The sequence below is a fragment of the Heterodontus francisci genome, chromosome 17, assembly GCF_036365525.1.
Source record: "Heterodontus francisci isolate sHetFra1 chromosome 17, sHetFra1.hap1, whole genome shotgun sequence".
In the NCBI taxonomy this organism is placed as follows: domain Eukaryota; kingdom Metazoa; phylum Chordata; class Chondrichthyes; order Heterodontiformes; family Heterodontidae; genus Heterodontus; species Heterodontus francisci.
In genome coordinates, this window is record NC_090387.1 from 39,824,450 (window position 1) to 39,839,766 (window position 15,317).

A 15,317-nucleotide genomic window follows, 5' to 3' on the forward strand; every position below is an offset into this window, starting at 1 on the left:
GTCATCGGTGAAAAGAAGTTCACAATGAGTTGAAGCAGTGAACTATCGTACAAGTAAAAGATGCAGGGGGAATATGAGGAAGCACTTTTTTAGGCAGTGGCTGATAATGACCTGGAACTCGCTGCCCACAAGGATGGTGGAAGCAGAGAGGATCAATCACTTCAGGAAGAAGATGGATGGCCACCTGAGAGAAAGCAGGGCTGCAGGGATCGAGCCGGGGAGTGGAACTAACTATGTAGCTCCGTGAAGAGTTGACTCGATGGGCCGTATGGCTGCCTTCTGTGCCATAAATGACTCTATGACTTTATGATCAAAGTTAAACTGACTGGCCTGTAGTTAGTGGGCTTATCTATGCACACTTTTTTGAACAAAAGTGTAACATTTGCAATTTTCCAGTCCTCTGGCACCACCCCTAAGGACGACTGGGAAATTATGGCCAGTGTCTCCACAATTTCCACTCTTACTTCCCTCAGTATCCTTGGATGCATCTCATCCAGTCCTGGTGCCTTATCAACTTTAAGTACAGACAGCCTATCTAATACCTCCTTATCAATTTTAAATCCTTCTAGTGTATTAATTACCTTCTCTTTCACCGTGACCTGGGTTGCATCTTCTTAGATTAGATTAGATTAGAGATACAGCACTGAAACAGGCCCTTCGGCCCACCGAGTCTGTGCCGAACATCAACCACCCATTTATACTAATCCTACACTAATCCCATATTCCTACCAAACATCCCCACCTGTCCCTATATTTCCCTACCACCTACCTATACTAGTGACAATTTATAATGGCCAATTTACCTATCAACCTGCAAGTCTTTTGGCTTGTGGGAGGAAACCGGAGCACCCGGAGAAAATCCACGCAGACACAGGGAGAACTTGCAAACTCCACACAGGCAGTACCCGGAATCGAACCCGGGTCCCTGGAGCTGTGAGGCTGCGGTGCTAACCACTGTGCCGCCCTGTGCTGCCCTTGGTAAAGACAGATGCAAAGTATTCATTTAATAACTCAGCTATGCCAACTGCCTCCATGCATAAATCCACATTCTGGACCCTAATTGGCCCCACTCTCCCTTTTACCAGCCTTTTACTCTTTATATGCCTATAGTCCGAGTGTATCAAGCTTGTGTCCTCAGTACCTTGCTCTATGGCAGCGAGGCCTGGACAACGTGTGTCAGCCTAGAGCGACGTCTCAACACATTCCATCTTCGCTGCCTCCGGAGAATACTTGGCATCAGGTGGCAGGACCGTATCTCCAACACAGAAGTCCTCGAGGCGGCCAACATCCCCAGCTTATGCACACTACTGAGTCAGTGGCGCTTGAGATGGCTTGGCCATGTGAGCCGCATGGAAGATGGCAGGATCCCCAAAGACACATTGTACAGCGAGCTCGCCACTGGTAACAGACCCGCCGGCCGTCCGTCCATGTCTCTGCTTTAAAGACGTCTGCAAACGCGACATGAAGTCCTGTGACATTGATCACAAGTCGTGGGAGTCAGTTGCTGGCGGGCAACCATAAAGGCGGGGCTAAAGTGTGGCGAATCGAAGAGACTTAGCAGTTGGCAGGAAAAAAGACAGAAGCGCAAGGGGAGAGCCAACTGTGTAACAGCCCCGACAACCAATTTTTTCTGCAGCACCTGTGCAAGAGTCTGTCACTCTAATATTGGCCTTTATAGCCACTCCAGGCGCTGCTCCACAAACCACTGACCACCTGCAGGCGCTTACCCATTGTCTCTCGAGACAAGGAGTCCAAAGAGATGCCTGTAGAAGACTTTGGAATTCCCTTTTATATCATAATTATCTGAACAGAAAAAATTTGCAGGGCTCTGGGGCAAAGGAGGGGGAATGGGATGAGGTACATTTCTCTTGCAGAGAATCAGCATGGACATGATGGGCTGAATGGCCTCCTTCTTTGCTGTAAACATTTTATGATTCTCTGAAACCATTTGCTAAGACCTTATCTAACTATCAAAGTACACAATCCGTGAAAGCCAGTGGTCACCCTATAAATAAGTTAACAATCACAAGCCCAAACTCAATGTGCTAGCTCCCCGCAGCGGAGAGCCAGACAAACAAATTGGGACAAAAACAAGAAATGCTGGAATCACTCAGCAGGTCTGGCAGCATCTGTGGAAAGAGAAGCAGAGTTAACTAGTTCCGAAGAAGGGTCACTGACCCGAAACGTTAACTCTGCTGCTCTTTCCACAGATGCTGCCAGACCTCCTGAGTGATTCCAGCATTTCTTGTTTTTGTTTCAGATTTCCAGCATCCGCAGTATTTTGCTTTTAAACAAAATTGGGAGATGAGCGATAGGAGAGAAAACCAATCAAATCTACCCCTTAGTTCCGGAACCGGTGCACGGCCGCCCCAATATGAGCCAATCAGCGGGACGAGTGGGCGGGATGTCTCCTCCTCCATTCATAGAGGAGGGCCTAGATTTAGAATGGCCTTTGTTGCTAAGATAAACAATGCCGGCTGTGATTGGATGGGTTGGCGCCCCTGAACCAATGGAATGAGGTTTTATTCAAAGATAGACGCAGACACCAAGTGTCCTTGGGAAGTTTTGGTGCGACGTTTTCGTGTGGCCTTTTATTTCTGATTATTTCGCAGGAGATGTTATACTAGCGGGTTAGGACAGAGTAGCAGGGTTTTCAACTCCAAGTCAAAATGACATTCAGGTTTCGAAGAAAGGATAAAATGCCGTTTGTAAGTGGAATCGTATTTCTTCTCCTTAATTATCTCAAAAGTAATGGATACGTCTCATGACAGCGATGCAGTTAATAACTGTTTCTAACCTAAGCATAGTCACTTTGTAAAGTGATGCTGTAGCTTTTTGTTCAATAATAGTTGCTTCTCGTATTGGAATCTTTATAACAAGATCAGGAAATTAGAGGCAACAATCTATCAAAGTGAATTTGTGAAAAAATATACTGCGTTATAGGAATTTGATGCATAATTCGTATTGCACGATTGAAATTGTTTTGGAGCAATGAAAGTTCAACTGAGTGATACAGCAAGAGAACTAGTTGGCTCTAAAGTGGATAGCTGGAGTTTGGTCAAAGTAAGAGTTTGATGCTGAGAAATACTTCAAATCTGCTGTCATTATTCCCTTCTCAAAAACCAACCCTTGACCCCTCTGTCTTTGCAAACTACCACCCCATCTCCAACCCCCCTTTCCTCTCCAACGTCCTTGAATATCTTGTCGCCTTCCAAATTGATGCCTGTCTTTCCCAGAACTTCACATTTGAATCCCTCCAATCAGGTTTCCATCCCTGCCACCGTACTGAAGCGGCTCTTATCGAATTCACTAATGACTAAGATGTCACTAATGACATCTTATTTGACAGACAAAGGTAAACTTTCCCTCTTCGTCTTTCTCAACCTGTTTGCAGCCTTTGACACCATTGACCACACCATCCTCCTCCAGTGCCTCTCCAACATTGTCCAGCTGGATGGGGCTGCACTCCCCTTGTTACACTCTAATCGTAGCCAGAGTATCACTTGTATTGGCTTCTCCTCTTGCTCCTGCACTGTTACCTCTGAGGTCGCCCAAATATCTATCCTTGGCCCCTCTCCTGTTTCTTGTCTATGTGCTGCCACTCAGTGACATCATCTGAAAACAGTGTGTTTCCACATGTACACTGAAGGTACCAAGCTCCACTTTGCCGCCATCGCTATTGATGCCCATGCTGTCTCTGAATTGTCAGATTGCTTTTCTGACGTCCAGTACTGGATGAGCAGAAATTTTCTCGAATTAACGCTGAACACACTCGTTTGCACAGTGTCCTATTTGACCCCAAGATGAGCTTCTGACCGCATATCTGTGTTATTCCTAAGACTGCCTGTTTCTACTTCTGTAACATTGCCTGACTCTGCCCAGTCTCAGCTCATCTGCTGTGGCAACCCTTTGTTATCTACAGGCGACTATTCCAGTGCAGCCCTAGCCAGCCTCCCACGTTCTATCCTCCATAAATTTGAGGAGCAAAACTCTGAGGCCCAAGTTCTACCTCTCACCAAGTCCTGTTCACCCATCGCACTTCTGCTCGGTGGCCCACATTGGCTTCCAGTTAAACAACACCTCTATTTTAAAATTCTCATCCTTGTTTTCAAATCTCTCCATAGCCTTGCCCCTCCTTATCTCCTCCAGCAGCATCATCCTCAGATATCCGTGCTCCTTGAATTCTGGTCTCTTGAGCATCTCTAATTTTATTTGCTCCTCCTTTGGTGGTAGTGCTTTCAGCTGCCAGGGCTCTAAGCGGTGGAATTCTCTCCCTAAACCTCTGTCTCTCTACGTCTCTTTCCTCCTTTAAGATACTCCTTAAAACCTATCTCTTTGACAAAGCTTTGATAATTTGCTGCAATATAAACTTCTGCAGATCAGTGTCATATTTTGCTTTATAATACTCCTGTGAAGTAAAGGCCTGCTACCTGACCCGAACCCGACGGGACCCGACGACGTGTGTTGGGTTCGGGTTGGGTCGCACTTCCAGGTCCGGCATTCAGGCTCAAGTCAGGTCGGGCCGGATCAGATGCACTCTATCACCACCTCAGGTAAGTGAGTTGAATGTTAATTTACTTTTTGGACTTTTAAAGGTGGTTTTGCTATAGTTATTTTAAGCTTGTGCAGGTAAGGAACAAAGTGGAAAAACGGAAGGTAGGTTAACTGATGATCGGGTGGGCCCAGGAAAAAATGGAAGGACTCTGGTCGGGTCGGGCTCGGGGTCGGATGGGGTTCTGTCAGGCTCAGGTTGGGTCTCATTTGCAAACCCGAGCAGGCCTTTACTGTGAAGCGTTTTGGAACGCTTCATGGTGTTATTAGTGCTATATTCGTACCAGTTGTTGTTGAGTTATTTAGAGTGTGTGGTTGTACAGTTTGAAGTCTTTGAAGTGTTCCAATTTAAGATGTTTCTAGATTCATGAACTAGTCACCAAGAATTGGACGAGGGCGGTACTGGAGAGTTGGGGTTTTAAAAGTTGGGACAACGTTTTCTTTTGTTCATTCGTGGGACATGGGCATCGCTGGCTAGGCCAGCATTTATTGCCCATCCCTAATTGTCCTTGGGAAGGTGGTGGTGAGCCGCTGCCTTAAACCACTGCAGTCCATGTGGGGTAGGTACACCCAGAGTGCTGTTAGGAAGGCATTTCAGGATTTTGACCCAGCGACAGGGAAGGAACAGCGATATAGTTCCAAATCAGGATGGTGTGTGGCTTGGAGGGGAACTTGCAGGTGGTGGTGTTCCCATGCATCTGCTGCCCTTGTCCTTCTAGGTGGTTGAGGTTGTGAGTTTGGAAGCTAGGTTTAGAGGTTCAAACTCAGCATTGAAATAGTGACTATGGGGATGATGGGTACAACATTCACAATGCGGGCAGTCGTGGATCTACAAAGTAAAATGGGTTTGCATTAAATATTAGATGGTCAAAGAGAGGAAAGCTGAGCTTGAGAGCCAGCTGATGACTGTTTATCCAACATTGCAGCCATTGGGAATTTGAGATTCAAGTCAGACTGGCTTTGTTAATGCTGCTTGTCAATCAATGCAGCATGTGGGCCTATTTTATTGGTGCCAGATACATAGTACTGTCAAGATCCCTGGCGGCTCTAGAAAAGATGATCTGTGGTCTCCCCACATTTGTTTTTTTATTTACTATTTTTTCTTTCTTTCGCTGTTAGCTTTTCTCAATTTTATTCTCCTACTGTGTCCATTACTCTCACTGTCTCCCTTTTCCTCTTTCTCACTCTGTTACTCTCTTGTGTTGTGTTACTGTTATCTTGTTTTTAAAAAATTATTCTTTGTGCTTTCGTGCCTCTCTTTCTCTGTTTATTTCTCCAGTCTTCCAACACCAGCCCAGTTCTTCTTCCCCGCTCCATCAGTGGTGGCTTTATCTTCAGCTGTTTTCAACCTCAGCATTGCTATCTCACCACTTCTCTCCTTGCTTTCAAAAACCTTCTTAAAGCCCTCAGCTTTGAACATGCTTTTGTCTCCTTACTCCCTGCACCTTTCATCCCTGCTTGCCACCACACTATAAACGCTGAAATTTTTCTCTGTGCATAATGATTGCTTGGGAAATGAAAGTTTTCTCTCTGCCCTTGCCGAAACCCCTGTATTAGGGGTTGGAGGGATAAATTATGAGGAACCACTAGGTAAGTGCATGATTAATGAATGGCAAATCCCTAAAATATATATATAGGATGTTAATCAAGGGTGTTTGGTAATGCTTTTTCCCTTTCATACACTTTCACGAGGGAATTAGGTTTTACATTTACCATTCATGTTTAAGATTTATAAAATGCTAAACAGACTCACTTTTGCATCATGTTACATACCCAATCCAAATTGTATTAACAATTCTACAAACCAATTATGATGTCAATGCAGTATAACACTACATGTCAACCTTCATGGATGAAATTGGATGCTTTTGTATCGACTAACACTATTTTGTTTAACAGCATCTGTTATAATCATAGTTGCAGCATTGAGATTTGCAGTAAATATTTCGTCTTTACATGTGTCAGAATATCTCAGCCTCAACTGAGATTTTGCTTATTGACAGAATTGAAGATGTCCGAGTTTGCAGTTGTACACTTTGTATTCAACATGTTGCTGACTTAGATCAGCATTCAACTATTATTCTGAGATAGGAACGTAATATATATGAACTCTTTCTTTTAGTAGCCTGGCTGCTGTAACATTGCTTTCCTCTGGGATGCCTAGCTTCTTACTTGGTCTAGAGACACAAGCTCTTAAACATTAATTGTGATATAATTTACAAGCTTTATGTTTGATTAAACGCTTAACCTTTTGCAGATCTGCTTTGAAAGTTCTTTCTAGACATTTTCCAAACACTTTTTTAAAGAATCTTCTTGGCGTTTTTCTCCTGTCTAGGATAGGGTGGGGGAAAAACATGGCTTTTATACCTTAAATTCAGCTAAGCCAATTGTGATGGATTCTGTGGTTTGCGAGAACAGTGGAGGGGTGTGTGCAGACTGTTGCCTGAACAGATTATTTGTTGAATTCTGTTAGGTGCACTGACTCTGGGTTCAAAGTTTGTTTTGAGACAGTCCCTAACTTAAAAGTGAAACTAAAAACTTCAAGGTTCTGGGGAGCCAGAACTGGTTGGAACCAGATAAGACAATCATATGACCAGAGACATGTAACTAGAGCTATCAAAGCTCAAATTAGAAGATTGCAGAGTTGAAGCAGGCTGCAGGCTGTTGGACAGACAAACTGCAGAGAGAGAAAGCTGAATCTGGGAATTGGCCACCAGCAAATATGTTATTGCAGTTGTTTTCAGTTACTTAAGGTAATAATGGTACAGCTATGCCATCAAGGCTGTCGTGAGCAGAAACAAAGAAGTTCTGGAGTGGTGTGCAGTTTTGGTGGAGACCGTACCTGTGGCGTTCGGATAATAATCAGCGACTGCATCTTGGAAAATGGGATCTGGAGGAAAAAGTTCAGAGTTCTGAAGGATTTTGTGGCTGTAACTGGTACCATATACACTGAGTTAACTGCCCAGTAAATCTGAGAGATTTGTCTTTGTTGTATCTGATAATTAATTTTGTAATCTGTAAATTACATATGTTTACTGTGATTTGTGTGTTATTTCATGTTTAATTTATGCTGATTTTGGTATGATAGAGGAAAAGTTATAAAAGTGAAATCTCGTCCATCTGTTTTTCTTTGGGGTGATTGGTAAATTTGGTCTTTTGGTTTGTTGATCTCCATGGGGATTATAACAAAGTGCATTTGAGATTTATCTTTGATAAATTAAGAGGATTAATTCAAAGTTGTCAGACACCATTATTGCAGGATGTCAGTTAGTTTGCTGTAAATCTGGTTCTACACTTAGTGTCTTGGTCACGAATTAAGCACGAGCTAAGATTGTGAATCCATTTGCCTCCAGATCCTTTCTTTTGTTTTCTTTGAAAGACCTTTTTAAACATTACTACGATCACCTGTACTGTAACAGTTGAGAGATCTTGTTCTGAGCTGAGAAGGGTCCATCTTCATTGCTTGCTGATAATACCAGGATTTATGCATGTTTTAAGTTGTATTTTTGCAGAATTCTAGAATTAATCTTTTTTGTTTACAGGGTATCTGTACCAAATTTTAGAATGGCCAGTTTTCCTAGTTCCCTTTTTTTCTCAAAAAGAGAAATTGTGGAGGGGACCCAGAATGGCACTTTCAAATACTTCAGTGTTGTAGATTAAGAAGGCACAGGTTTAACTTTGTGGTGGGCAAATTTAGGACAAACAGTGAAGTAGTTCTTTGGGCCTTCAGGGAGGAGGGGACAGTAGAGTCTGGTACAGCAGCTAATGAATTAGAAGACCTAGATAATATTTGAAAGTGGGTGGAACTGTGAGAGATGAAATTCAATACAGATAAGTGCAACAATGTTTTGTACATTGAAAGAAAAATTAGAGAGATATTGTTTCATTAACTGGGGAAGAGGCTGAAATATGAGGGAGTTATAGTAGATTTAAGACTGACTGACTAATTCTAGACATTGCAGAAAAGCAGACAGAATGCTAAGCTATGTTGCCAAATCAGTGGAGTCCGAGTTTGAGGCAATCATGCTGAGATTGTATCTTTTTTAAAAATTCTTTCACGAGCTGTGAGCTTTGCTGGCTAGGCCAGCATTTACTGCCCATCCCTATTTGCCTTGATGAGCTGCCTTCTAGAACAGCTACAGACCATGTGGTGTAGGTACACCCATAGCGCTGTTGGGAAGGAAGTTCCAGGATTTTGACCCAGTGACCGTGAAGGAACGACGATATAGTTCCAAGTCAGGATGGTGTGTAGTTTGGAGGGGAACTTTTGGTGGTGGTGTTCCCATGCATCTGCTGTCCTTGTCCTTCTAGGTGGTAGAGGTCACTGGTTTGAAAGGTGCTCTTAAAGGAGCCTTGGTGAGTTGCTGCATTGCATCTTGTAGATGGTACTGCTGCCGCTATGTGTCGGTGGTAAAGGGAGTGAATGTTGAAGGTGGTGGGTGGGGTGCCAATCAAGTGGACTGCTATGTTCTGGATGGTGTTGAGCTTCCCGAATGTTGTTGAAGCTGCACTCATTCAGACAAGTGGAGAGTATTCCATCCTACTCCTGACTTGTGCTTGTAGTTGTGTGGACAGGTTTTGGGGAGTCAGGAGATGTTACTTTCTGCAGAACTTCCAGCCTTTTGACCTGCTATTGTAGTCACAGTATTTATATGGCTGGTTCATTTCAGCTTCTGGTCAATGGTAACCCCCAGAATGTTGAAGGTGGGGGATTCAGCGATGGTAATGCGATTGAATATCAAGGGGAGATGGTTGGATTCTCTCTTGTTGGAGATGGTCATTGCCTGGCACTTGTGTGGCATGGATGTAACTTGCCACTTATCAGTCCAAGCCTGGATGTTGTCCAGGTCTTGCTGCATGTTGAAGTGCGCTGCTTCAGTATCTGAGGAGTCGCGAATGGTGCTGAACATTGTGCAATCATTAGCGAACATTCCCACTTTTGACCTTATGTTGGAGGGAAGGTCATTGTTGAAGCAACTGAAGATAGTTGGGCGTAGGACACTACCCTGAGGTACTCCTGTAGTGATGTTCTGAGACTGAGATGATTGTCTTGCAACAACCACAAGCATCTTACTTTGTGCTAGGTATGACTGCAACCAGTGGCGAGTCTTCCCCCTGATTCCCATTGCCTCCAGTTTTGCTCGGGCTCCTTGATGTCAAGGGCAGTCCCTCTCACCTCACCTTGTGAGTTCAGCTCTTTTTTATTTATTTATTTAGAGATACAGCACTGAAACAGGCTCTTCGGCCCACCGAGTCTGTGCCGACCAACAACCACCCATTTTTATACTAACCCGACAGTAATCCTATATTCCCTACCACCTACCTACACTAGGGGCAATTTACAACAGCCAATTTACCTATCACCTGCAAGTCTTTGGCGGTGGGAGGAAACCGGAGCACCCAGCGAAAACCCACGCGGTCACAGGGAGATCTTGCAAACTCCGCACAGACAGTACCCAGAATCGAACCCGGGTCCCTGCAGCTGTGTGGCTAATGTCCATGTTTGGTCCAGGACTGTAATGAGGTCAGGAGCTGAGTGGTCCTGGCGGAACCCAAACTGAGCGTCAATGAGCAGATTATTGCTGAGTAAGTGCTGCTTGATAGCATTGTATTTAAGGTTTAAGTATTTGAATTTTACAACTGCAGCAGAAAATCTTAGCTTATAACTTTAACATTTTAGTATTTCAGATTTACATGGTACTGATGACAGGCAATGATATTGGATAATAGAGCAGTTGATGCCAATTTCACTGGAGGCTGAATCTAAAAATTGCAGTTTTACATAATGGGACACATTTGAACTGATTTTGCAAAACTGAAATCCATTTGAACATTTCGGTTAAAGAAGAAATTTTTTCAGATACTGATCCAGTACTGTAACCTTAACTTTGTTAATTTTGAATATTTTGCCTGTATTATTTTTGTTTTTACTAACCAAATTTTTTGACCATTTGTCTAGAAACACATAGCTCATGGCTTGGTTCCTGCTGCCACTATAGCTCCCAGAGCCGCTGTTCCTCGCACCCCACCTCCTCGTAGCCCGGTCCCTTCTCCAGAAAGACCAAGGTACACTGTATACTCAGTTATATTTGTATTTTTGCATGCTCATTGTCCTAGAACATTAATTCAATAGACTTGGTTCATATAGTAGTTTCATCTAAGGTTTAAGTTAATTATTTGATCACTTTCAAAACAACATATTTTTAGATGCATTTTGACCTTGTCTGGTAATATTACTGGCTTGCATTAGTTACACCATACTTGGTTTGCTATCCTCGTGAATATATACATTTGTTAATTTATCTGAAATGACATTTTGCTTGAAATTGATGCATGTTGCTTAGATTATATGAAGAAAAAGATTATTAATTCATTAAGTCAGTGAGGATTCACCAGGACCAGATGTGATGCATCCACCCATACTGAGGGAAGTAAGGGTGGAAATTGTGGAGGAATCCTCCTTAGATACAAAGGTGGTGCCAGAGGACTGGAGAATAGCAAATGTTCAGAAAAGGGTGTAAGGAAGAGTCCAGAAACTACAGGCCAAGTCAATTTAACCTTGGTGGTGGGAAAGCTTTTTATAAACGATAATTTGGGACAACGTTAACAGTTACTTGGACAAATGTGGATTAATTAAGGAAAATCAGCACTGATTTGTAAAGTGCAAATCGTGTTTAACTTGCTTGCGTTTTTAATGAGGGTAATGAGGTTGATGTGTACATGGACTTCCAAAAGGCATTTGATAAAGTGCCACATAACCGGCATCGGCAAAGTTAGAGTCCATGGAATAAAAAGGACAGTAGTGGCATAGATACGAAATTGGCTGAGTGACTGGAGACAGAGTTGTGGTGAACAGTTGTTTTCGGACTGGAGGAAGGTATATAGTGGAGTTCCCCAGGGGTCAGAGTTAGGACCACTGCTTTTCATGAAATATATTAATGACCTAGACTTGGGTGTACAAGGCACAATTTCACAATCTGCAGGTGACACAAAACTTGTAAGTATTGTGAACTGTGAGAAGGATAGTGATAAACTTCAGGAGGAGGACATAGGCAGGCTGATTGAATAGGCATACGAATGGCAGATAAAATTTAATGCAGAGAAGTGTGAAGTGATTCATTTTGGTAGGAAGAACGCGGAGAGGCAATATAAAATAAAGGGTACAATTCTAAAGGGGGTGCCGGAGCAGAGGGACCTGGGGTATATGTGCACAAATCATTGAATGAGGCAGGGCAGGTTGAGAAAGTGGTTAATAAAGCATATGGGATCGTGGGCTTTATAAGTAGGCACATAAAATACAAAAGCAAGGAAGTTATGATAAACCTGTATAAAACACTGTTTGGCCTCAACTGGAGTAGTGTTTCCAATTCTGGGCACTACAATTTAGGAATGATGTAAAGGCATTAGAGAGGGTGCAGAAAAGATTCCTGAGAATGGTTCCAGGGATGCGGAACTTCAGTTACTTCAGGTTGGAGAAGCTGGGGCTGCTCTCCTTGGAGAAAAGAAGGTTAACAGGAGATTTGATAGAGGTGTCAAAATCCTGAGCGGTCTGGACAGAATAGAGGAGGAAAAATTGTTCCGTTGGCAGAAGGTTCGAGAACCAGAGGGCATTGATTTAAGGTGATTGGCAAAAGAAGCAACGGTGACATGAGGAAAACCTTTTTTTCTATGCAGTGAGTGGTTATGGTCTGGACTGCATTGCCTGAGATTCAATTCTGGCTTTCAAAAGAGAATTGGACAATTATCTGAAGAGAGAAAAAATGCAAGGCTATGTGGAAAGGGTGGGGGAGTGGGACTAGGTGAATTGCCCTTACAGAGAGCCGGCATGGATGCAAAGGGCCGAATGGCCGCCTTCTGTGCTGCAACCATTCTGTGATTCTGTCTAGTTTTGCCACTTTTTTTGTGGAGCATTTATAATATGCATATCTTAGTTGTTACCTGCTGTTGTATATTGTTGGGCAGCGTTGGAAAAATATCAATTCCTGTGTAGTTTAACTTTGTATTCGTCCAATAAATGTAACGTGTGAGGTCTGTAAAGGAGATGGAAATTCTAGTAGGGATAGATAAATGGCAGTTGAATTTCAGTGAATTCTGAATCTCTATTTGAATGTTCCATATTTGATTCTCACGAAGAAAATAAAAGATCTAGCTGTTGGAGGATGTTTCGAAGAAAGAGGTGGCGGGGGGCATTGTCAAAGAATTGTGATTGTCATTATCATCTGGTATGTTGCATAGTTGGAAAGACTTTGAATAATGGAAATTTGAGAATAAAATACGTGTGCAAGATTTCAGTTTGTAAAACATATGCGCTTATAGAGTGCAAAAAACTAAATTTTGGTAATTTTTTGTTCAGTGTCATCGTATCTTAAAACTATTCTCTCCTGAAGAATATTGCACTGTTCAGCATGTTTTGTTTCTGTTGTAAATTGAGTTCATTTTACTATTTCAGGTCAGCGTTGGCAGCAGTGATTTTAACTTCATGCTTGACTGGTCGTACAGTTGCCATTCCTCAACCTCATATGGCACAGCCTCGTCAAAGGTCCTATTCTGAAAGTGATGGCACATGTTCAGAACAAAGAAGCTTTCTTGAACCTTATGCCAGTGTGGCTGATTTAGGATTAAGGTATTGTACGGCTAATTCATAGCGTCTTAATTGAATGGTCTGTTCATTACAGTTGTAAATGCCTGTTCTTTTTTTAATTAACTTTTTTTAAAGAGAAGTGAGAAAACAAATTTGTTTGGGCATCATTAATTACTGACTCAAATTTTCCCTTATTTCTTTATCCTGTCTGTCTTTTCAGATTAAAATTGATTCCCATCCTAATCCACTCTCATGTATGGAAGTACAAATCTTCTCTTTTGTGGCGTGGCTCACAATGGTTGTTAGTTCTTACTGTAATGTGCACAAATACACTCTAAATTTAACTGTGTTTTCCTGTTTTATCAATTGCTAGATACTTGGAAGCTCTTTGTTCCAAAACTGGTGCAACCTTGCAAAGTGTCAAACAATACATATTCATGCTTCTCTTTCCACAGATGCTGCCAGACCTGCTGAGTGATTCCAGCATTTCTTGTTTTTGTTGTAATACATATTCATGCCTCCTTTGGTAATTCTCACTAAGTTCTTGTGGTCAGAGGGAGTTACTTGCTTTACTTCAAGTGTCTGCCTGCCGAGGAGATTATAAAGTCTGGTGGAAGAGTGGTGTACTGGGATGGGTAAGCCATGCTGCATCCCTCCTTGGAGACATCTGATAGCTGCTGTCACTGGCCCCATTGTGCTGCATGCAAACATTGTTTAGAAAAAGAAGTTAAAATCTTTTTTCAGGGTCCAGGCCATGATTCTGACCTGGATTCCTAGATGGTTTGACCAGGCACTGCTCCTCCTTTTGCTGAGTGGCCAGGAATCCAAGAACTCTGATGGTTTGAGGCCCTGGCCATGCTCTAGTCCTCTCTTGCACCAAAGGCATTGTAAGGGGTGTGCTGATGCTTTAGGTGCAAACATATGAATTAGGAGCAGGAGTAGGCCACTCAGCCCCTTAAGCCTGTTCTGCCATTCAATAGGATCATGGCTGACCTGATTGTAACACATTCCTACCTACCCCCCCATAACCTTTCACCCCCTTGCTTATCAAGAATCTATCTACCTCTGCCTTAAAAATATTTAAAGACTCTGCTTCCCCTGCCTTTTGAAGAAGAGAGTTCCAAAGACTCATGACCCTGGGAGAGAAAAAAATTCTTCTCATCTCTGTTTTAAATGGGCGACCCCTTATTTTTAAATAGTGATCCCTAGTTCTAGATTCTCCCATAAGGGGAAACATCCTGTCAAGACCCTCAGGATCTTAAATGTTTCAATCAAGTCGCCTCTTGCTGTTCTGAATTTAAGCAGATACAAGCCTAGCCTGTCCAGCCTTTCCGAGTAAGATAATCTGGCCATTCCAGGTATTTGTCGAGTAAACCTTCTCTGAACTGCTTCCAACGCATTTACGTCCTTCCTTAAATAAGGAGGCCAATACGTTACACAGTACTCCAGATGTGGTGTCACCAATGCCCTGTATAACTGAAGCATAACCTCCCGACTTTTGTGTTCAATTCCCCTCGCAATAAACGATAACATTCTTTTAGCTTTCCTAATTACTTGCTGTACCTGCATCCTGATCTTTTGCGATTCTTGTATTAGGGCACCCAGAACCCTGTGCATCTCCGAGCTCTGCAAATCTCTCACCATTTAGATAATATGCTTTTGTTATTGTTCCTGCCAAAATGAACAGTTTCACATTTTCCCGCATTATACTCCATTTGCCAGATCTTTTGCCCACTTGCTTAGCCTATCTATAATCCCTTTGCAACCTCCTTATGTCCTCTTCACAAGTTACTTTCCTACCTATCTTTGTGTCATCAGCAAATTTAGCAACCATACGTTCAGTCCCTTCATCCAAGTCATTTATATAAATTGTAAAAAGTTGAGGCCCCAGCACTGATTCCTGTGGCACACCACTTGTTGCATCTTGCCAATCAGAAAATGACCCATTTATGCCAACTGTTTTCTGTTAGCAAGCCAATGTGTTACCCCCTACACCATGAGCTTTTATTTTTCGCAATAACCTTTGATGTAGCACCTTTATCTGGAAATCCAAGTACAGTACATCCACCGGTTCCCCTGTATCCACAGTACATGTTACTACTTCAGAGATCCCAATAAATTGGTTAAATTCCCTTTCACAACACCATGTAGACTCTGCCTGATTACCTTGAATTTTTCTAAGTGC

General features: G+C 42.7%; 1 protein-coding gene across 2 annotated transcripts in view; it reads left to right on the forward strand.

The window, feature by feature from the left end:
* Positions 1–2,449: 2,449 nt before the first annotated feature.
* Positions 2,450–15,317, forward strand: part of cep89 (centrosomal protein 89) — a 132,737-nt gene continuing 119,869 nt past the window's right edge. For both annotated transcript variants that reach the window (XM_068049315.1, XM_068049316.1), the window contains exons 1-3: positions 2,450–2,708; positions 10,511–10,617; positions 13,001–13,174. In XM_068049315.1, coding sequence (XP_067905416.1) covers positions 2,670–2,708; positions 10,511–10,617; positions 13,001–13,174 — 320 coding nt within the window. In that variant the 5' untranslated portion in view covers positions 2,450–2,669. The remainder of the gene's footprint in view (positions 2,709–10,510; positions 10,618–13,000; positions 13,175–15,317) is intronic.